Source organism: Arachis hypogaea, chromosome 13 (assembly GCF_003086295.3).
Source record: "Arachis hypogaea cultivar Tifrunner chromosome 13, arahy.Tifrunner.gnm2.J5K5, whole genome shotgun sequence".
NCBI lineage: Eukaryota > Viridiplantae > Streptophyta > Magnoliopsida > Fabales > Fabaceae > Arachis > Arachis hypogaea.
In genome coordinates this window covers 142746020-142768482 of record NC_092048.1, presented here as the reverse complement: position 1 = coordinate 142768482, position 22463 = coordinate 142746020, and the positions used below count along the sequence as shown (strand labels likewise).

General features: G+C 34.8%; 2 protein-coding genes and 1 pseudogene across 2 annotated transcripts; all 3 read right to left on the bottom strand.

Annotated features, from left to right (window-relative positions):
* Positions 1-2086: 2086 nt before the first annotated feature.
* LOC112783887 (transmembrane 9 superfamily member 3-like) lies at positions 2087-5695 on the bottom strand (annotated as a pseudogene).
* Positions 5696-6090: 395 nt separating this feature from the next.
* LOC112792471 (sodium/hydrogen exchanger 8) lies at positions 6091-13149 on the bottom strand. Its single transcript, XM_025835729.3, has 23 exons — positions 12715-13149; positions 12314-12364; positions 12015-12106; positions 11777-11854; positions 11541-11698; positions 11287-11388; positions 11093-11210; positions 10839-10891; positions 10709-10774; positions 10479-10523; positions 10315-10367; positions 9990-10174; positions 9799-9846; positions 9612-9719; positions 9158-9389; positions 8736-9038; positions 8402-8499; positions 8124-8255; positions 7801-8010; positions 7496-7702; positions 7145-7406; positions 6737-7044; positions 6091-6611 (listed from the first exon to the last, which is right to left on the bottom strand). The coding sequence occupies exons 1-23, from the start codon at positions 13004-13006 to the stop codon at positions 6291-6293; spliced, it is 3522 nt and encodes a 1173-aa protein (XP_025691514.1). The 5' UTR covers positions 13007-13149; the 3' UTR covers positions 6091-6290.
* Positions 13150-13668: 519 nt separating this feature from the next.
* LOC112792472 (probable potassium transporter 17) lies at positions 13669-17566 on the bottom strand. The gene is made up of 7 exons (XM_025835730.3): positions 16758-17566; positions 16444-16683; positions 16306-16356; positions 15771-16031; positions 15361-15413; positions 14885-15254; positions 13669-14767 (listed from the first exon to the last, which is right to left on the bottom strand). Exons 1-7 carry the CDS (start codon positions 17041-17043, stop codon positions 13917-13919), a joined length of 2112 nt encoding a protein of 703 aa, XP_025691515.1. The 5' UTR covers positions 17044-17566; the 3' UTR covers positions 13669-13916.
* Positions 17567-22463: the final 4897 nt, after the last annotated feature.

Here is a 22463-nt window from a genome sequence, read left to right as displayed (position 1 = left end):
ACAAATTTAAAGTTATTGGTTGTTAAAAAAGAGAAAAACTCTGATTTTTTTTTAAAAATAAAAGCGTCATTTTAAGAAGATTAACACTGAATCAGAAAACTATCAAAAAATCAAATCGGTTCACACGATTTATCAATTAACCGTTAATTTGACCAATTTTTTATTGATTTTTTATCAAATAATTTTCAACCAATTCTCAATTAATTCAGTCGAACCAACTGATCAAGTTTTTTTCAGAACATCTATTCAACTGTTAATGTGGGCAGTGTATTGTGTGTATATGTGTAAGATTAATGAAAATTTGCTTTTTTTTTTTTCTTTTTATATGACTTTGTTTGATTCCTACAGTATTCTATTTTAATGCTAGGATAATCATGTGGTTCGCATGTGAATTGTAAACATAGTAAAGAATATAAAATCATTTAAAGTTGGGTTAAATTATCACCTAGTGTCTCACCAAAACTATAGCTTCCTATCAAATAATACGGTTTGAGCTTGTAAGATGTGGACAGCAGAACACATCTATGCAAACTAGTCCACATTTTAAAATTTGTATATAACTAAAAAGAATTTATGATCATTTATCTTTAAAAAAATAAAGGCAATATATTGAAGTGAATAATAACTTTTCTTTTCCTGATTTTAAATTTGTTTAACTTCTCGACTCCTCTTAAATTTTGCTAATTTGAAAGCATTTATTCTTACCTGTAGTCTAAATGAGTTTAGATTAGTATTTCTAAAGTGTAGGTATTTTTAAATGTTGATAATAGGTATAGGCACACTTAAATCCTAAACAGGATTATTCTGTCCTTCCAATAGTAAAGTTATGAGACACTATACCCATAATTGCAATAAGGGTTCACAATTTCAACCATCAAGTGGTGAGAATTTTCTTTCCCATTGTTGACTATCAAAAGTGCTGACAATTATCTTAATCAATGGAAAAGAAATATTTCCTGCCTAACAAAGATTACAAATCAATGACCCTCTTCATATATATATATATATATATATATATATATATATATATATATATATATTATATATAATATATATATATACACATACTTGGTAAAAGAATTGATGAATATTGAAGAGAAGAATCATCAATTTACTTTAGTTACCTTTAAGCCCATACTTCTTTTCTAATTTTTTATCATATCCTGCTTTTCTCCTTAACATGGTTCAAGTAATAAATACGGCTTTGGTTCAAGCAGCGTGAGCTGGCTTAGTAAGAATTTGATTACACATTTCATTTGACTTCCAGCTTCAAATTGGGAGTTCAAATTTTTGGATGAAAAATTCTGAAATCTTTAATCTTTGTCAGTCAAAACTTAGTCTCTATTTTTAGTGAGATTATTTGATACTCAACTAATACCTGGCTTATCAACTTAAATTTGGAAGTATTGTCTCATTGTGTCCCACAAAACTAATGGATCTCTTGAACTTGTTTTAGTAAAACTGGAAAATCTTTGTAATTTAAGTGTTATTTTATTTCAGACACAAGTCAATGATTGTGCTCCGTTATTTTCCCCTAGACAAAATGACTTAACTTTCTCGTGAAAATAATACACTGGCGCCAAAATTAATTCATATATTTCTTAATGACAATTATGCAAACCATTTTTTCTGTTAAAATAATTAATAAGGCACCTAGTATTTGCTAGTTAGAATATATTTCCTATATGTTATAAATCATAATTAAATAAGCCCTTCAATAAATATCTATCTGGAGTAGCATAAAAAATCATTTCCAGTTTCAGAGAGCTAAGAAGAAATTAACTAAACTGATACAAGATACGTCAATAAATTTCAGTGAACTACAGTTAATTAATCAAATATTAAAAATCCCATGGTTACAAAAAGATTCCTATAGTGCCAAGCCTATGCAGTTAAAGAGCAAAGAGAACATGACACCATTTCAGGGAAGGAGTCGATGCTTCTCTTGCTCTCAGGTACACTATATATAGCCTACCTTATGAAAGAGAAGAGGAGGAAGAAGAAGAAAAATCATAGAACTTTTTCTCTCTTCAGCTACAGCAATACTATAACTTACCAAAAAGTTAAAGTTCAGCCACATAACTACTCACACTTGATGGACTGTATATATGGCGGACAAGAGCAGCGAGGCACGAAAACCTACGCTGCCAAGCATGAGGAAGAAGCTAGCAGATGCAGGCCATGTAGCCAAAGAAGAACGAAGTTTGCATGAAACCAGACATATCTGATCGTGCATAGTAGTAGTACAAGCAGTAGCCGTAGATGAACAACCAGTTGATCCACCACACAGAAAAGACCTAAAAAAACATATATCACCATCCCATCAGGACGAGAAAGCTAAATAAGGGACTATAATGTTTAAAGTGCTGCTATCTTCAAATGATTTAGAACAGCAAAGATTTCGAAGAAACAGAATAATTGGCAAAAACACACACATTTATGTGATTAGCTCCTCAGCTCACCCAATACTAAGGCCTTGACTGGTGGCACTATTGGGTCAATGGGCCTCAGATCAGATCCAATACAAGTGTTAGGCCAAGGCCGAATCAAATCCAAAATGCAAACTAAATAATCAACTAATTCCAAGTTTTGTATGCATTAGTCCAGAATGCCGAAATATCAATCCATCAATGAAACCTCACAATGCCACCCACAAAAGAATACCAAGGTTAATTTTATATTTATCCTATAAGATAGGAAAGCTCTTCTTGTTCTCTATATTAGTACAAATTTTAATTTTCTATCTCTTCCTAGTCATTGGCGGTTTCCTTTTAAACTAACTGAACTTCTGATTTATGTGATTTATGTAAGATAATATTTATATGTGGTGAAAATCATAATATAATGATATATGAACTGTAAAATTCTTAAATTACAACAGAAGGCAACTTACATACCTCCACCACCATTCATGATCTTCAGCAGCAAGTTGAAAGTATGTCAAAGCCACAGTGATGAAAGCAGTGACAATCAAGAGAATAATGAAGACAATGAAAAGTATGCTGTAAATAGTATAAATCCTGTGGCCCCAAACACTAGCGAAAATGTAGTACAGCTCGATGTAGATGGCACTGAATGGTAGAAATCCAGCCATTGCCATCTGGGGGATGGTACTCCTGTACCAAGGCAGAGGAGGAATCTCTCGGGGATATTTTGTAGTGCGGACAGGTGCTTGGAACTCGGCTTTGCTATTTTTCCCTGCATACCGCCCAAGACAAGTAACGGTGAGTTACCAATGTCCATATTAGGACAATCACCAAAATTGTGCCAAATGGCAGAGCAGCAGTTGCGCTATAAACAATTGCAACTGTGTTAAGGAAACAGAACATCAGGAACAGAGGGCCACAAAAGAGGCATCCTGTCAGCAGTAAGTTTCTAACCTGTAAAACAAGAAAATAAATTTATAAATAATTTCATTCACAGGTATTTTATCAATAAAATCCAACCATTGGCAACCATCAATGCAGAAATCCATGTGTACCCAATTAGTCCCTTCAAGTTGAATATAGAAGGAAGTAGCAGTGTAGCCAGCAATGCCAGACGTGAGAGCATATATGACCACCAGTGCAGTAAATAAAGCTCCTCGGTTATAGGGATAAAATACACCAACCAGTGCAAGAGTGAAAATGAAAATGGTACTGCACAAACAAATGGAAATAGAAATGACATCGATAAAGTTTACAACTTATATTGGCAAACAACTTCAACATACACAGGGTAAAGGCATTAGAAGATTCTTACAGAGCAAACAATGAGTACCAGAACTAAGGCAGCTGCAAACAATGATTTATTCTTCGGAAACCGGAAAACATCACCATGAATATATTTCCACCCTGTCTCCTCTTGATCATCAGCAGCTTCCTCATCTTGTGCATATCTGGGGGAAATTATAGCAGATAAGATACAAGAAAAAGAAAATTAATAGAGCGACACTCTAAGTAATAAGATTATAATCCGTTGCTCAATAACAAGTCATACTTCATAAAATCATTCTTTAGACACGCATGAGAATGGTGGCCAGAAAACCAGTCAGAAGAAGAACTGTTACACAGGAGTTTATGATTGAGAACCAATGAATCTCTAAGTGATGTGGCAAAGAAGAAGACTGAGAGTATTTTTCCATTCTCCTCTCAAAAGGAATATCTGTTGGCTTCCATTTTGCAGAATAAAGAAACTCGGTTTCAACTTCCTTGTCCTCAGTAAGGTCCACAACAGAATGAGGATCCATGTGGGCACTGATTTCAATCACACGATCTTTGTTGTATAGAACATCGAACTGAATGTGCTTGTAAAGGAAATACTTATACTCGCTGGGGTCATTTTTCCCTTCTTTGTCAATTGTTCCAATAAATCCCAGATTGGCAAGTCATCATAGTACATTTGGAAGTAATAATCTTTTTTAACTGCTTCTCGGAACCGAGCAACATCCTTCTTTGTGAGCTTCTTCTTGCAGACAGAGATCAAGTCCTTATCCTTATTGAAGTCAAGAACATAAGGAGCACTCACAAGGCGGTCTCCATTCAACACCTCACCAAGTGCTTCAGTCTTTTCTTTCTCACGACCTGGCATGCAAATTTACTCATTTCAGGATACATACATTAAGAATCTAATACAAGCAGGAAAATGACTTAAGAAAGCAGCATATTGCCATATTCCCTGTTCAGATAGATGAATGAATAAGCCTTCCAATTTTTTTTTTTAAAAAAAGAGGAAACTAGACAGGGTCTAACTCATCTCTCACATGCTTACCTGTTAAGTAATCACATTTGTCATTAATACTTACACACAACACACACACAACACACACACACACACACACACACAGAGAAGAGAGAGAGAAGAGAGAGAGAGAGAGAGAGAGAGAGAGAGAGAGAAGAGAGAGAGATAATGATGCATAAGCTCTACTAAAACCAGTAATAATACAGTAATAAAGGTTAAAGGGAGCAATAAATACCAAGAGCTGAAGAATAAATTCAGCACCTACCTGTTGAACAGAATGGCAGGTCAAAATACCGGTAAGTTTCACTGAAAACCAAACAGATAAATAAAATAAGAAATTAGAATGATAAACATAGACAGACCATAACAACCCATAAGAACTTCACCTCAATACCATAAAAAGCAACAAGAATTCTGAAACAATATCACATTTTGAACACAACCAAACACCGAAAATGGCTCAAACCGTTGAAAAACACAAGAAGCCAAAACAAAACTAAGCATAGAATCAGACACCAACGCTAGTCTCACACACACACATGCACACTCAAGAAACGGAATCATTTCGCAGTTGACGCCTATGGGATCCTATAAATAAGGAATCTTCAATTTCAGAATCAGAGATTCGAAATGAGGAGATTGAATAGGATCGAAACGGATCGGCGGGGGGAAGGGCCATACTAGGGTTGTGAAAGGGACCGACTTTGTTGGCGTAGAGAGGAACAGGGTCACCTTCGTTGTAACGGTGGTTTGAAGCATCGGATCTGACATGAGTTGCGAGGAGAGAGGTTAGAATCGCGAGAGAAAAGAGCAGCGTCGAGAACTGGGCCCTTCCCATGGCGCACACACACCCTGCACTTTCTATCTTCTTGTTTCTCTGCTTTCTTCAAGCTTCACAATCAGATAAGAAATAAATCACAGAGAGAGAGAGAGAGAGAGAGAGAGAGAGAGAGAGAGAGAGATTTTGGTAAATGACCAAATTAATTAACAGAGAAAAAAAAATTATAATTTTTTACTAATAAGACAAATTTATAAATTATAATTTTTTTACTAATAAGACAAATTTATAATAGTGTTTGTCCTTTTGTCCTTTGTAAGTTTGTATTTTTCATTTTTTCATCTTCTTTGTTTCAATAATTTTTCTTCTATTTTCGAAGGTGACAAAAGGATGTGACGAGTCATGTGACTCAAAAGTCGTAAAATTAAAATTATTTTAATATTTATCCATGTAAAAATCTACTTCACCAATTATGTGATAATTGATTTATATTTGTGCATTTAGTGGTTAAACATTTGAATGGAAATTAATAAAAGATTTTGCAAAGGAAAGGTCAAGTCAGAATTCAACCAAACTAAGATGAACAAGATAGGTTTCTTTTCTTATCAAAATTTTATTCATCTGCACAAGAAAACGGTGAAATCAACATTCTTTAGAATTGCAAAGTTTACATGATCAATCATAAGCTTTAATTTCACGGTTACAATATATTATGTACAAAAATGTTTCTACGAAAGCAGCATTTATTAAAGAAAACAACTACATATCTCAGCTACTGTCCCATTCTTTCAGGTCAAGAATGGGGAAAAGATAGGGTGCTTGGAGAATCAATCCTGACAAGAAGATCTTCTTCAACAACTGAATCATCATCACTTGAGTAATCTCCATGATGCTGCACTCTACTTTCAGTGTTTTGTAGAGGTTGGTTTGGAGCATTTTGTTGTGCTAAGTCACTCACTTCACGGCCCTTCTTTGCAGTGACAGCACTTTCTGATTTTACTGACAAAAGCGGACGCCCCTGTTGTGGCACAATGCTTGGGTATGACAAACTAAGAGCCGGTTTAGTCTGATTGCTCGTCGAACTTCGGCTCCGGCCAGGGATCCGTAATTCCACCTTCCATCAAAATAAAATCAAGTTAGACACAACAACATCAGCATTCCATGTTAATTCTCATTGCTTGCTGATCAAGCAACTACTAAACAATAAATGGCATGTTGAATTGCATGAAACCAACATACCATGCTTCCGTAGATGCTCAACTGCATTGCTCTTGCAGACAAATTAGTTATTTGTCGGCCGTTCCCTTCGGAATTGTGCCGATGGGGCTTCTGCTTGTAGAAGTTTTCAGGCCAGCTCATAAGACCGCTGTGTTCTCTGCTACGTAAGGTTCTATGGGGATGTTCCATGGAATGTGATAATAACGAATTTGATCTTCTAGCAGGAGGAGAATCAGCCTCAAATGCTGCAATGTCAAATATGATTACCCTTGCTCTAGCTTCAACTAGATAAGACGATCCTTGATGAGAAAAACTACTTTCCCTGATACCTGTTTGTATAATTCAAGGTAAAAGATTTATCAAAATTCATTTTCTACTTCATCCATAATCACAAAGTTTTCAAGACAGTAAGATCAAATAGTCAAATACCTGAACTTGACAAACTGTGGAAGCTTAGATTCCCTTGGGAAGAGAGCAGGACTGCTGGTGCTGTTACCAGTTCTTGACGAGCTTGAGTTTTGACATATCCTTCTAGCAAGAATGCGACCGAATGATTAGGTATTTCTATTGTCTCTCCTCTTATGTATATTGTCATTTGTGATCTTTCAGCAATCATGGCTCTTAGTTCTTGCATAGACATTTTCTCAAATATCTGGGGAAGCAATACTTTGGAAAGGAAAATAGCACTTTCCTGAAAACCATGATTTAGTTTAGCATAGCACCAAAACATATAATAAGGGAGTTAATGATTTAATGACATAGCAAACTAACTAATCATACCTGCCACAGGAAGTCTTCCACGGAAGGGTCTGATCCAAGGCATGAAACTATCTTGTCGGCTTCGATGAAGACACAGAACACCACGGAATCTGTGAGGACATCACAGATATACTGCCTTCCTGTCAGCACTTCGTAAAGACCCAACGTGATCCCGTGTGAGAAAGTTGGATTGAAAGAGTGCTTGTTTCTTATCACCTTGCTTTCCCACTGAGAGACCGAAATATTTTCCAAGCATTAATCTTTGGAATGTTTAATCAGATAACATAATGCAACCTTCATAAAAATAATGGCTTCTTAGTTATTACCTTTACCACTCCATTAGAAATTAACCAAATTCCATTTGATCTTGATCCTTCCTTGTATAGTGTCAAGCCACGCAATTTCATCATTTCCCTGGTACCACTTATAAGTGATTCACGAACCGGAGAAGGCAGAGCGCCCAACATAGGATGCATACTAGTTATTTTAGGAAGCTTCACCAAAGGAGGATTTCTGAGTAATTTCTTTAAATCAGTCTGAAAAATAAACAAATCCATTAATTGATGAACAACACAATTATAATTCCAGAGAAGAGCGAACCGTTAAGGTAACAGATGAAGAGAAAAGCATGAATATCACCAGAGGATACCTGGACAGCATCATGCAGATGCAACATCTCTTTCTCCTCCAAAATCCCAGCCTTCTCAAGGTCTTGAACATATTCAATTAAGTGATTTAGCACTACATATGTGGCTTGCCTTGTTTTCACAACTCCTAAGACCTGAATGACAGCCATCACATCAAATTGAGCAAAAAAGAAAAAGTTTATTTAACCCTCTTTAACAATAAAAAAAGATGGATTATGAAATTTAAATTGATCTGAAACCAAGATAATATTGGAGGATAATTTTTTTTTAACGTGCATACCTGAGGATATGTTATGCGAACATCTTCCAAGAACTTCCGTGCTTCTTCTCCTTCTGCAATGCTTTCATTGATAACAGCAGAAGCAACATCACTTTCACCTACACAAGAAGTTTTATGCAGAGAAAATCAGCAACTAACTATATATTGTATATTTTTAAACCAGGGTGCTTGTCACCAGGATTTACAGTGTTTATTAGTACAAGATTTGTATTCTATTTTTCACAGCAAGTTAAGGAGAAGAAACTATATGGAATAGAGGCAACAAAAAGAGTAGAAGCTGCAAATAGTATTTCGCAAGATAAAAAGCCAAAACTTAGTGAGGTAAAAAAACTACCTATGAAGTCATGTAATTGTTGTCGAGCAACTCTGTGTGCACGAAGAAACGCAGCACAAATATTACAAGCAGATTCCAACCTTTCCACAGTGAAGTATGTAACTAATTTTGGTGGAAGCATACTAGACTGAAGAAACTTGTAGTAATTTGGAAAGTGAACATTAGTTTTTAAGCCTTTCCAGTCACATAGAGGCTCATGTGAAGCCAAATCTATTGCCTCCTCCACAGATAACATTAGAATATTAGCTGTCGTTTGAGAAATTCGTCCTTCATCAAGCATCTCCCAGTAAGCAGCTTGGACACCTAATATGAGCAACAAGCTCTCAAATTAGTCATGATACTAATGTGGTTGAAGCAATCAAGTTCATAATATTAGAAAACTATCATACTCAGACTATAAGGATAATGTAGAAGTTGCTAACCATTGAGAAGGCGTACTCGTATGTCTTTCAAATTCATAGCATCCAGATTAGTATCACTTTCAGATGTGCCGTGAGGATGAACACGTTCACCTTCAATGTTATTTAGGCAGGAGATATATCTCTTCACTGTGGCCCAATCAGCAGGCCCTAGTTCCTCATCATCTCCAAGTTCACCAAAAGCTTCTAGTGCTTTGTTCAACATTTCATACTTTGTGAAATCAAGGATACGTTTCTGTTAATTATACGATCAAATTATTAGGGCAAAGGCAAAGGCCAAATATAACTTGAAAGACAAGACTTCTGAAGGTATATCCTTATATCAGAGTGGAGATATTGTTTCACAAGTAAGATAGAAATTGAAGCATTAAGGCACCATTTGATGCATGAGATAACAGAATGTTTTATCCCTTAGAGCAAGAAGATAAGCTGAACTTAGAAGATCTGGAATTCTGACCTTTGCAGCTGTTAACTTGTCCATGTCAAGGTAGTGTAAAACAAACTGTGTTGTCGAACCATTCACTATAAGTGTTAAAAACACAATACCACCAGTGAAGAAAACAAACTGCACAAGCAAAAGGTATTTGAGTGATGAATCTAATGTCCTTGTAAAGTCATAATTAAATCCTAAACCCAGAACATACCAGTGTTCCTGTCTCTGGAGTCAATTCAAGTGATCGGCCACTTGAACGCTGAACAAACCCAAAATTTAATAATTAAAAGATTAAACTAATAATAAGATAGTATGTGCATAAAGAAATTCAGAAAATTATCAATAAAGGAGATGAAATGTTTGGCTAAAAAATGCAGCTTTCATTAGTCATTGAATACTTGCCTTGACTGATAATGAAAGTGACAAGGCAACTGCCCCTCGCAATCCTGACCAGATTAGAATACTAGCTTCTTTCCAATCCAAGCCATATCCAAAATACCTTAGCAAGGGAAATAATGCACCAACTACGATGCATCTCGACACTTGAACATAAACATAGAGAAGCAAGAGGTGGGTCCATGATGTTCCTTCAACAGAACCAAGAATTTGCAGTGAGTCTTTTAGACTCAACAAACATACATTTTTATCAAGAGCAACTAAATGGAAAAGTGAGAGTATAATCAATGGCCTACTGAGCAAAGAAGATAATTTAAGAGGTAAATACTACCATGATGGAAGACATTGTCATCACCAAGTACTCCTTCAGCTATAACAACTCCACTGCAAAAAGAAGATAACATAAAAAATAATAATAAAAAAGGGTATGAAAAGCTTGATTCACAAGTTATATCAATTGATTGTTATGATTTCAGAATCCATTTATGATCTTACCTCAAGATGAAAATTAATGTATTAGCAATATATGCAACCATTTCCCTGGAGAAAATAAAGTCAGTCAGTAAAATAAGTATTTACTGTTCTACATAGATTTAGATAATTAGATTCCTTTTATCTATTTCCTATTATCATCACTAGAATGAATGTTGTTGAAAATAAGGAAAATCAGAATGATGTCCTATAAGTATATAATTTATATAAACAAGTAGAAGCAAGAAGCATACCAAAAGATATGTAAACTTTGTTGACTTTCACCCTTAAAAGCTGTCCTTGCAAATGCAGAATAGAACCTGTAGAAAAATTTCAATAACTAGATTCCAAATATTTAGAGATAAATGCTAAAGATCGACTTACATTCCCAACGACATGACAGTCAAAACACCAGATAGATCAGCACCCTCTTGAGCCTATAGAAGCATTAAGGACAAAAACCAAAGATGATTGTAAGATTTCAAGTTTTTAACAGATACAACCTCTCATCTTACTTAAAGATGCATCATGCGTGCAATAAATTAAGGTATATAAACGTTTGGATACCACTTGCATAACTATTCATAGTACAAATACAATCTTTCAACTACTAATCCAAGTTTTTAAAAGCAACTTACAGTGAAGTAAGCAATGTAGCTAACGGCAAGTGTAAGGGAAATCTCTATCACTGTATCATTAAAAATAAACCCAAGCCATAAAACAGATGCTATCCCAAAAGCAACACCAATTCCTACACTGGCACAAGAGCAGAGAGGGTCACAGAAGCAAAAATAATTTTTGCTGGTAAAACAACAAAGAAGGTGAAACCTACGCTCCAAATGAGACTTGCACTAGAAATTTGATAACATCAACCCAATTGTAGGTGCTACCAAGAACCATCCGATAGAATAAAGTATAAACCACAATAGCCGTCCTAGAAAAGAATGAAGATAGAGCTTAATCAAAGAAAAACTGAAAAGACTTCTCCAAAAGAATATCATTTATCACTTCATTCTATGTGTTAAAGGCTTGAACCAGTTCCTATATCCCAATTAAATGAAGAGAAAAGGAACTAAATCAGAATACCCATCATTCATCAAGGATTCGCCTTCAATTATTGTGCTTAGTTTTTTACTGGCACCGAGCTCCTTCAACAAAGCTACAACTGCAACAGGATCAGTTGCGCTCAGAAGTCCCCCAAGCAATAGTGATGTTTTCCAACTCCAATTATATGGAAAAGTTAGCTGCATTATGCCAAGGGGGTTACATAATCATATCAGTATCACATCACCGATGAAATATGAACACATTGGTTCACATACCTTCAAAACAGCTCCAAGACAAAAGGTTGAAATCACAACTCCAGGACCAGCTAGTAAAATCATTTGAGCAATACACCTCTACAACACCAACCAAAACGGAAATTGAGGTTCAGTCAATATTCTGAAAGCAAAACAATATTACAACCACGCATACATATATGAGCTAGGAAGTGGCATAACAGTATCACTTTATAACTAAAGTCAGTTTGTAGTAATACAAAAATTCGGGGAAAAGAACCTTGATTTGGTGAACTTCCATTGAGAATGAGCTCTCGAAAAGGAGAGCAGGAAGAAAAACGGCCAGCAGAAGTTCTGGATTAATCTCTGCCCCTGCATATAAAAAAGTAGAATTCCTAGTTCCTTCAATGAATTTTAAAGAACGAGAAGTGATGATCAAAGCTCTTTAAGTTGGAAGATTTTCAAAATGTCATGTCAATACACATGTTTCAAAGTAGTAAAATGAAAAGCACTTGGTTTTCTTTTAATGGGAAGTGCTTAAATTCCAGAATAAATTGAATAAAAAGAGAACAAACTTACAAATACGAATTCCATCCCCAATCTTTCCCAGCCGATGATGAGTACCATACTCTGTTCAGGAGTTAACAATTAATCAGTCATGCACTTTTTTTCCAAAAAAAAATTGAAAGGCAAACCGGTGCTTATTATATAAACAGTGTATAGATTATTACACACACCCCCCCCCCCCCCCCCAAAAAAAAAAAAACACCTCCTTAGTTTGTCCTGATCGTTTTCATACTGATCCAAATGACATTGCAAAGTAGGCAAATATGTTGTCTCCTCTCTATTTTTCTTTACCCCTTTGTACACAGATAAGGCAGCCTATCCTTATCCAGCAAAGTCAACTTTCCCCATATGGGTTCAAAACCTGATGCTTGAAATTCAATAGATAAATACTGAAAGAGAAGAGGGGAAGGTACCTATGGAACCAAGGGCAATGCCAATGATGAGCAAGGCAACAGTGTAAGGGACTCTGGTGCCGCGGAGGAGGTGCCTGCATGCAATCCCAAGTACCATACTGATACCAAAGAAGACGACCGCATCAGATGGATTCCCAGTCTCTGCAAAATTACCAGAAGAAGAAGAAGAAGGAGGAGACGGAGAAGAGGCATCAGCAGCAGCAACAGCAGCAGCAGCAACATCAGCAAGGGAAAAAGGTTGTGGTTCTTCCATGAGCTTGTAAGCAATCACCGATGCTGTGACTGCCGCCATTCAAACCAAACTGAGATGTCAGCTTCAGCAGGCAGCAGAGTCACAGAGGCAGAAAGAGAAGAAGAGAAGGGGGGTGCCAACTTGTTCAATAATGATGTTTGTGCTGTTTGTATGTGGGATATAGATCCGATTTGCACGTTTCAATGGTTTGAGGGACACTCATGAACCAAGTACAAGTACAACTACGACACGACAATGAATAAATAATAAATAGTGAGTGAGCGAATGAGAAGATCGTTGACTGAATTAATACTATAACAACAATCCCAGACCAACGAAGCTTTTTTAAGGTACAGAAATCAACGTCAATCAATATACATGTTATATGAACATGAGCGTGTGATTCCCTTTCCTGTACAGTGGACACAACTCCATGTGTTTCTGTTTTATTCTAAGAATATATTCTTCATTTATTCTTGCGCTTGATTCCATTTCCCCATCTTCTTCGACTCCCTCCCTATTACTGCTTCAACTTTTTTGTCAGACGGTCCATTTAACACTCTCTCTTGTCTTCTAGTATAAAGCAACTCAAAACACACCATCCTTTTTATCACTAGATCAAAAGTCGTTAACAAAAAGAGTAAGTAGTAGTAGCATGTGGTTATCTCATCAACACGGGACTTTTAATAACCGACACCTTAACAGATCATAAGTTGACTTGATTCGAGTAAAATTAGCTCAGCTTCAGTTACTTTTTGTATAGATTAGTTGAGCTTCAATAGACTTTTAGGTACCAAGGAAGCAAAAATCAACATACTAAGTTAATGGTTTTGAAAAGAAGAAATACAAGTATATGGGTAATTTTGAGTGACGTACATATTAATCCAATTCAGGTATCTTTTGCCCTGTTTATGTTATGTATGAGCAAAAGTGAAGCTACTGAATAACTGCTTCAATATATTTTAACCCTTCAAGCCTCGTATAGCATTCCAACTTCAATCCTTTGCTGTAATGGAACCCGAAGCGCAGGCAAACCGGATCTACAGTTGCTGTGCATGAATTCATAGAAACCAAGCATGATTTTATCAAACCAACCACAGTTCAGGCCAATGTAGAATCTAGTCTTTCCGCGAACATGAACAACCCCGGCACATCTTGCTTCTTCTAAACTGGAAACTTCTTGCTCAATCTCTTGAGAATCAGGTTCAGCATTACCAGAGCAGTTTTTTATATGTAGTATCAAACTACCAATAACTTGACTTACAAAATCATCTTCAAAATGTAGAGCATCTGCATAGCCATATTGGATTACACAACCATACACCCCTTCGAGATTTGATTTCTTGATTACAATCCTCTCATGTGGATCAACCTTAGGGACTAATAAATATCTGAGAGTTGTGAATATGGTGACCTTATGAAGGGATTTCATGTTCTTAATGTAATGGCCAAGAATAGGAGTCAACCCATCTTGAATGTTAGTATAAAAGAAGCATATTCCAGGAACCCTTTGAACACTAGGGTCAGCTAAAAGTTCTTCAAGTCTATGAAAGCTTATCTTCTGGGTTATCTCATACTCGATTTTTCTTTGTCTACCATAAAACCAACCGAACATGATGAATGCAAGGACAAATGATATGGCAAAAGGAATCCATCCACCTTCAGAAAATTTAGTGAAAACGGCACTGACGTAAACCCCTTCCATGATGAAAAACACAACAAAGTAAAGGGTAACCAGCACAACTGGGGTTCTCCATATCATGATCATGACTAATGTAAGTAATATAGTGGTGATAAGCATTACTAGGCTCACAACGACACCTGCAATAGATGTCATATACCAACATCAGAGGACAGATAGCAAGTAGTTTCAGTTACAGATTAGAAGACAGCTTTCAAGTTGTGACATAGTGAAAGCTGAAATAGAAACTGACATACCAAAAGCATTTCCAATATCTTTTCCATCTCCAAAAATGAGTATTACAGCAACACAAAGGACCATCAGGATGTAGTTCACTTCAGGAGAGTATACCTCTCCTTCTTTACTGTGAGATGTGTGTACAACCTTTACTCGAGGAAAATAATCCAGTACCACAGATTGCTTGATGATGGAAAATGTAGCTGAGATTAATGACTGGCTAGCAACAACTGCAGCTGATGTAGAAATAATAAAAATAGGCCAGTACACTGAAGTTGGTATAAATTTGTAGAATCCATCATCATGGTCATTGGGATTCTTGATCAAGTATGCTGTCTGTCCCGCATAAGTGAGGACTAAAGATGGGTAGATTGTGAATAGAAAAGCTATCTGTTACCAGATACAAAAGAAGAAAAGGTGAGAATTCTGTTAATTGGCTGAAAAGGAATCATAGCTTTATAAGGCATACCAAAAAATAAAATGAAACAAAGTTAACCTGAATAGACCTCTGATTGAAATGACCAAGATCAGCAAACATTGCCTCAGAACCTGTCAAAGTGAACAATTAAGAATGAACAAAGGGAAAGATAGTAGGAAAATACACATTGCACATCCACATACAGAAGAAAGGGAAATCTTTCATTTCCCCTTAGAAGTAATCAAGTTTTATATTTAAGAAAGTGATCACTTTATTCATGTCAAACATTAAGTTGCAAGTCTCTCTTTTCACAATTCTCATATAGCAAATTTAGTCAATAGCCAAACCAGAGCATGCCAAGTTGATAATATAATAACATGAATTGACAGAGAAACAAAGAAGTCCTTGAATTGAAAGATAATATTCCTACTTCTGTATCAATGGACAATGATGATGAATATTATCAAGATGATAAGAGACACACATACCTGTAATGCAGAGGACAGTACCACCAAGTAAAAGCCAGCCAGCTTTTCCATTTCTCCAAAAGAAATGGAAAATATAGTGAGGAGATATAGCCTTGAAAATACTAGGATAATGGTGTATGATGCTGTAAATTCCTACAAGTGGGGTACAAAAGGTCCATGCACCCATTATTGGGGAAAAGAGGAAACTCACGCGTGATGTGCCAAATTTTTGCAATAAAAACAAAACAACCAAGACAATTGCAGAGAGTGCTTCCACAAGTGCTGCAGAAGCATGAGCCAAAACAGAAATGATGGTTATATAAACCAGGAGAGCAAATTGTCTGACAATGTCATAAAGCTCTAATCTACTCTGCCAAGCAAAAATCACTTCCTGTGTTGCACCATTAAGATGTTATAGCTTTGTATTTCACATAAAAAAACCAAAATTTCGACAAAAGAAGCAAACCTTCCAAAGTTTTATTGTACTTTCTAAACTATGGAATCTGCAACTTAAGCTCACAAAGTCACAATAGTACTGTATAAATTTAAAACTTACATTTGCTTACTGAGGGAAAAGGTGCTCTTAGTCCATCCATTGCTGATAACACTGAGAATGAATTTACATAGCTGAGTTAATGAAAACATTTTCAATAAGAAAAGCCACCAAATTATTAGAAAAGATTATTGACCAAACCTGAAATTGCAGGTGTAAGTATGCCATCACCGATAATCATGCAAGTTCCTAGCATAGCAAGAAAGAGCAAAACTCGTCGAGCAACTATGCTTCTTTCAAACAATTTGGCAAGCCAAGATTGTGCTTCAACACCCCTTTCTATGCGTGAATAAGTACTTGAATTAGAATATACCTGATTAGATGGAAGGATTCCAATATTCAATCGTCTGCAAAGTAATGAATACAAGGCAAAAGTTCCACCTGTAACGAACTCAGATAGGTTAAGATTGAAAAATTGAATGATGTGATGAAAAAGGAGTTGTAGTAAGTAATACCTTCACCGTGATCATCAGCATGGATGGCTATGGTGGCGTACTTGACAAGCGCAACGAGAGTGAGAGTCCAGAACATGATACTGTATATGCCGAGATAGTCATCTTCGGTTGGAGAGTTCAACGGCATTGAAGGATAAACATAAAGCGGTGACGTCACGAGGCCTCCAAAGACGACTCCCAGGGTCCTGTAAGCCAGCAAGAGTGTCTCCCTTATCTCCTTCTCCTTCCCCTGAGAAGAAGGAGGAGTGGCGGCGAAGTGGAGGTTGAGTACGACGCCGTTTGACATGATCGCTTGGAATTTCAAGTTAGCAGTAGCAAAGACGTATTGGCGCTCCTCCGGTCCTCCCTCGTTTTTCTTGTTTTGTCTTGTTTGCCACGTCCCCAAAGATTTCTGGACTCTCAAAAAGACTTGTTCGTTGAAAATCGTTATGATTAAATTAATTATTAATTAATATAATAAAAAGTACTCCATGGCTCCCAAACCAAAGTGATTTCAAGGTATGGAGCTCTATAACGGTCCTTTTCCCAACAATTACTGCCAGTGAATTAAACAAGATCTAACGAAGCATGAAGGAGATGAGATATTCTTGCCTTTTAAAACTCAACAAATTTTAGATTTGCCCAGCCCACTTAAGTTTAACAATGTAGCTTACTCATTTCACTAGAAGCACTCTCGATCTCGAAGTTACAAGTTACAACTTACAATGTAGGAGGAAAAGATGAATTAGTTGCAGTCCCATTTTAATTTGTCCGCCATGTTGGGAGAAAATAAGGGATTTTTTTATTTAAATAAAATAAATATTTTATTTACAAAAATACATAAATAGTGAGGTATTTATAAAATTGCATTACGAGATACATTTCGGATGTTGAGGGTATAATCCAAAAACGAATATATCTCGGCATTTGAGAGTCTATTCTGTGGTGGAGTGACGCCGAGTCATATCTTAGGTATATCCAAGATATGTATTAGGACAAAGATTGGATACTGAACACCCAAGATATGCACAACACAAAAAGCAAATGGAGTCTCAACACTCGAGATATGTACATGCACAGTGATTGGAATCTCAAGGTCCGAGATACACTCGCATGCTTATATAATGTCACAACATTCGAAATTGCTGTGCATAACCATCATTTTTTAAGTTTTTGTGACGTTCTCAACGCTTTAGTTCGAGTTCTTTCAGGAAGTATGGTCTCCCGAAAATATGTTTGCGAATACATCAACAGAATGAATGGCACTTGGCATGTAGCTGAAGCTTTAGACTTTGATGTTAGTATTTTTTTTATTTTATTTTTAGTGAATAATAAGTTCAGATATTTAATATTTAATAACTTAGTTAATGGTTAATGAGGTAGGTATGGTGAGTAAATTAAGTTAAAAGATATATATTAGTTTCATTGATATACCTAGTATGTTTTATAATGTGCATAATTGATTGTAAGTAATTGTTACTTAAGTTAAATAAATAAAATAGATAAAAAATTGTGAGTTAAGTTAAATAAATAAAATAAGTAACTTTCAATTAACATGTTAGTCTAATTAATAGGTATCTGTTACATTTAATATAATTGTTTATTTAGGTGGTTTATAATTTTTAGTAATCTGTAGCAAGTGTTGAGTTTAGAAAACTTTAAATTATTGTGATGATCAAACATTGTTAAAAATACTAATTAGACATTAATTTGATTTGAAGCTTTATATTATTTTATTAATAACTTCTGTTTTGTATGCAGTATTTTAATCAATGGGCATATGCAACAAATAGCCCAATAAGTTGGAAAAATATTCAGCATGTGGTACAAAAATATTCAAGTATTATGGTTGAATTATTTTTGTGTTGATTGGGTTATGAAAACTGATACAAAGTCCAAGATAAAATTGTCTTGGTCTAATATTATCATGGGTCCGAAATTAGAAGAGAGAAAGCAAAGGTTGCATGCTTTTTACGATTACCTACTCCCACTAATGAATGGAATTTAAATTCATTTAACTTGGTTTAAATGCACTGGTAACATGAAAGAGAAAGTTTACATTGATTTGATTGTCATTAATGCATTACACGTTAAAGCTTTTCTCTCTTCTCTCTCCCCTCTTTCTTTGGTTTCGGTCACTTCACTGACACGAAAGAAGAAGATGCAAGCTATCAGAGGAAGAAGAACAGAAACTAGGAAGAAGCAAGCGGCCAAGGTGATGATGGCCCTTGCAAAAGAAAGATTTACAGTATGGCGTGGCTGAGATCTTTTCTACTAAAGGTAAGAAGTGGGAAAGAAGCCTCAAGATCACCATGTCATAAATGGTTGCAATCCAACTCGGTCAGAGATGAAGATCCCTTGGGTGAAGCTCGTTTCTACTTTTTGTTCATCCATCACATAAGGTAGCTACTGTAGCTACGTGGAGGAGGAAGCAAAAGTGGAGTAGTTGGATCACCATGCTCGAACCTTTCTTTGAGGTCATGCTAAATAGGGGTGGCAAAGCGGGTCGGTCCGCCCCACCTAGGCCCGCCTCATAAACGGGGCGGACCGGCCCGCCCCGCCAACTAAAATGGGTTCAAAATGTTAGCCCGCCCCGCTTTATGGCGGATTGGCGGGTTGGCGGGCTAGCCCGCTTGACTCTTTTTTTTTTTTGAAAAATAAAATTCATTAAAATTAACTAAAAAATAATAATTAAAAAATAAACAATAGTCAAATTATAATATAATTTTTTTACTATTTTTTTTAATTTTTAACTTCAATAAAATTGTTCAAAATAATATTTGTCAATAAAATCATCTTTATTTTAAAAAATAAGTCACATAATTTGAGCATATATACGAAGCTGTAAAATAAAATAAATAAAGTTAATAACTAAAAGAAGAATAAAAAAATGAAAAAAAGTGTTTAAAAATTCTATAATTATTAATTTTATAATAGTAACTACACTTTTATTTAATAAAAAAAAGAAAAATAAAAAGTTTCGGCCCGGCGGACCGCCCGCCCCGCCCCGCCAAAACCCGTCAATTTGGCGGTGCGGGTTTGGCGGGTTTTTATAATTTGGCGGGCTCCAAATTCTAGCCCGACCCGCCTTTTTTAGCGGGTTTAGTGGATCGGCCCGGCGGGCTCGACCCGTTTTGCCACCCGTAATGCTAAAGTTCTTCAGCCAAATCTGCATAAACGAGTGACGTTGTAATTTCCTTTGAAATTGAATTGAGGATCTAAGTGCTCACTACATCACTGACACATTGCCAATTTTCAAATTAATCAGGATCTATAGTTGGATCTATACTTGAAATTGTGCCCTTGATAAATCAAAGCTTTCTCTTGGCATTTAGGGCTTTTTTCATGGCGCGACTTCAAAAGTGGTAGTTTTTCTCAGTGAATTACTGAGTGACGAGGATCAAATCCAGTTGATTTGTCTTGAAGAGTGCAAATGGATCCACCATTTTATGATCAATGAATTTTGGGGTAGTAAGATTCAGAACGTCTTCTCTAAATTCGTTGATTGGAACTTCTTACATTCATTACAGATAATTGTAAATGGTGAAGTAATTAAACTCTCATCCAACTTTGTTGTGTGAATTTATGAAAAAATGAATGTCCATAAGAGAATGGAGTTTACGAAAGAATGTTATAAAAAGAAATGTCTTCTAATATTATGTTAGAATGTAAAAGAGAACGAAAAATTGAGAAAAAAAAATGAATTAATTGTATTGATTTAAACTCTAGCCGGTGGTATATATATATAAACACAGAACAGTAACTGAATTCTAACTAAATACAATTGCTCTAACTAACTTTAGTGAATAATCTAGCTATGCTGATAGTACCTTATCATTCATCCAAAAAAAAAAATCCAAATAGCTTAGGATGAAAACAAAAATTCCATCAATCACAAGACAAGACTATATGGTGGATTGGTGGCTCGAGTAACCTTCTACTACTTCAATCATGAATCTTACTTTTTTTTTTGATTGGTCAATCTTCTATCTTGGTTACTTCTCTATTTTTCTCCTGAAATGTCTTTCTTGTTTATTTCGCTGTGTAGCATTAACTTCTTTGAATATAATATTAATTTTGGTAAAAATTCAAGTATAATTAATTTTACGTAAAATTGATAATTGAGAGTAGTTAAATAAAAATTTAGTCAAATTAATCAAATTATTTAATGACTCTCAACTATTAATTTTACGTAAAGTTAACTGCATCTAAATTTTCACCATTAATTTATCGTCCTCAACTTCTCGCACTTATCATATTAAGTCCACGAAAAATAAAAAGGGGTTTATCTTAATTCGAGAGTTAGTAAAATCTAATTATTTTACTACCTAGATTTTAAATTTAGTTTAGTTTTATAATTAGATTTTACTAATATATATATTCTATAGATGCTAATTAAGAGTACTATAATTTTTTTTAAAGTTATTAAAAATATAAATTTATTATATTTTTAATGTATTGAATATGTTTAAATTTAAACAAAAAAATATTAAATCGAAATTTTTTTTATAGGAAATGCATTAAAAACATTCTTTAAGCATACCATAAATAAAAAATTATGAATAAAAATCATAAACTTTTAAAGTTTTCAATACATTAAAAGTATTACATTTTTTTATTTTAACTTTCTTAATCAATAACCTTAAAACAATTTTTAGATAATTTCTAAAATAAAAATAATTATTTTTGCATTGATGTATAGATCGATTATAATAAAGGTGATAATGAAATTTAAATGCATATAATACATTAAAAGTTTAAATTGTATAACTTAAAAAGAATAAAAAAGTTAATTAACGACCTACTTATTCTTTAAAAATTCGAACTACAAGCTAAGCTACCAAAGCTTCTTATTACTAACTTCTCTTAATGCCTTCTCCACTACTGTATCACATTAGTCAAACTTTCGTTTGAATGGTTAGTCGCCTTAAATTAAACATATCTTAGTTAGTGGATCTTATATTACCCGTAATTATTGTTTTGATAAGGTTACATTATTGGAGAGTTATATGTGTGGAGTTAATCAAAGATCCCATTTTTTATGTCTCAAGAAAATTGCTCTCGCTTCCAAATCCCATTTTAGACAAGAAAAATCCTATGGCCCATAAAAATTTATTATTTTTAATTATTAATTTAATTTTTTAGTTTAATTCTTTTAGTCTATTAATTTAACAATATATTTTGTTCTATATTTTAAATATTAATAATTAATTAATGGTTAAATTTAATAAATTTTGATCATCGTGTATGTAGTATTTTTTATTAGTCAATAAAAGTTTGGTAAACTATAATAAAACAAAATATTTGATGTTAAATACTTTTAATAAACATCATTTTCACTACCTAATGGAACTCTTGAGTGCAGAACGAAAGACACACATGCACTACAAATAGGACCGGTGGAGCCTTTAATTAAAATTTGAAAATAAGAATTGCACTCAAGTATTGGCCATTTTAGGGTGAAAGTGAGCCGAGCTGAGTCGAGCTAGACCAAGTTCAAGCTCGACTCACAAAAATTGAGTTTGGTTCACGGTTTGGTTCATTAACAATCGAGCTTATTCTTAAACTCAAACTCGACTCACCGAAAGCTCACGAGTTGGCTCGAGCTCACGAGCTAGCTCAAATAAGAGAAACATAAATACATAATCTATAATTCTATATCAGTAAATTATAACTTATATATTTTAAATAATATTTGAAAAAATCAATTTTATATATTGTTTATGT

Bases quoted from the DNA above. Each gene is read 5' to 3' on its own strand.
- LOC112792471 (XM_025835729.3), bottom strand. From the start codon at position 13,006: ATGGCGGCAGTCACAGCATCGGTGATTGCTTACAAGCTCATGGAAGAA. The intron at 9,039-9,157 runs GTTAGCAACTTC...TGCTCATATTAG, and splicing joins ACGAGTACGCCTTCTCAATG to GTGTCCAAGCTGCTTACTGG. The intron at 6,612-6,736 runs GTATGTTGGTTT...TTTTGATGGAAG, and splicing joins TGAGCATCTACGGAAGCATG to GTGGAATTACGGATCCCTGG.
- LOC112792472 (XM_025835730.3), bottom strand. From the start codon at position 17,043: ATGTCAAACGGCGTCGTACTCAACCTCCACTTCGCCGCCACTCCTCCT. The intron at 16,684-16,757 runs GTATTACTTACT...AGTTCGTTACAG, and splicing joins TGCTGATGATCACGGTGAAG to GTGGAACTTTTGCCTTGTAT. The intron at 16,032-16,305 runs GTAAGTTTTAAA...ATGCTTCTGCAG, and splicing joins TTTTCCCTCAGTAAGCAAAT to CACTTGTGGAAGCACTCTCT.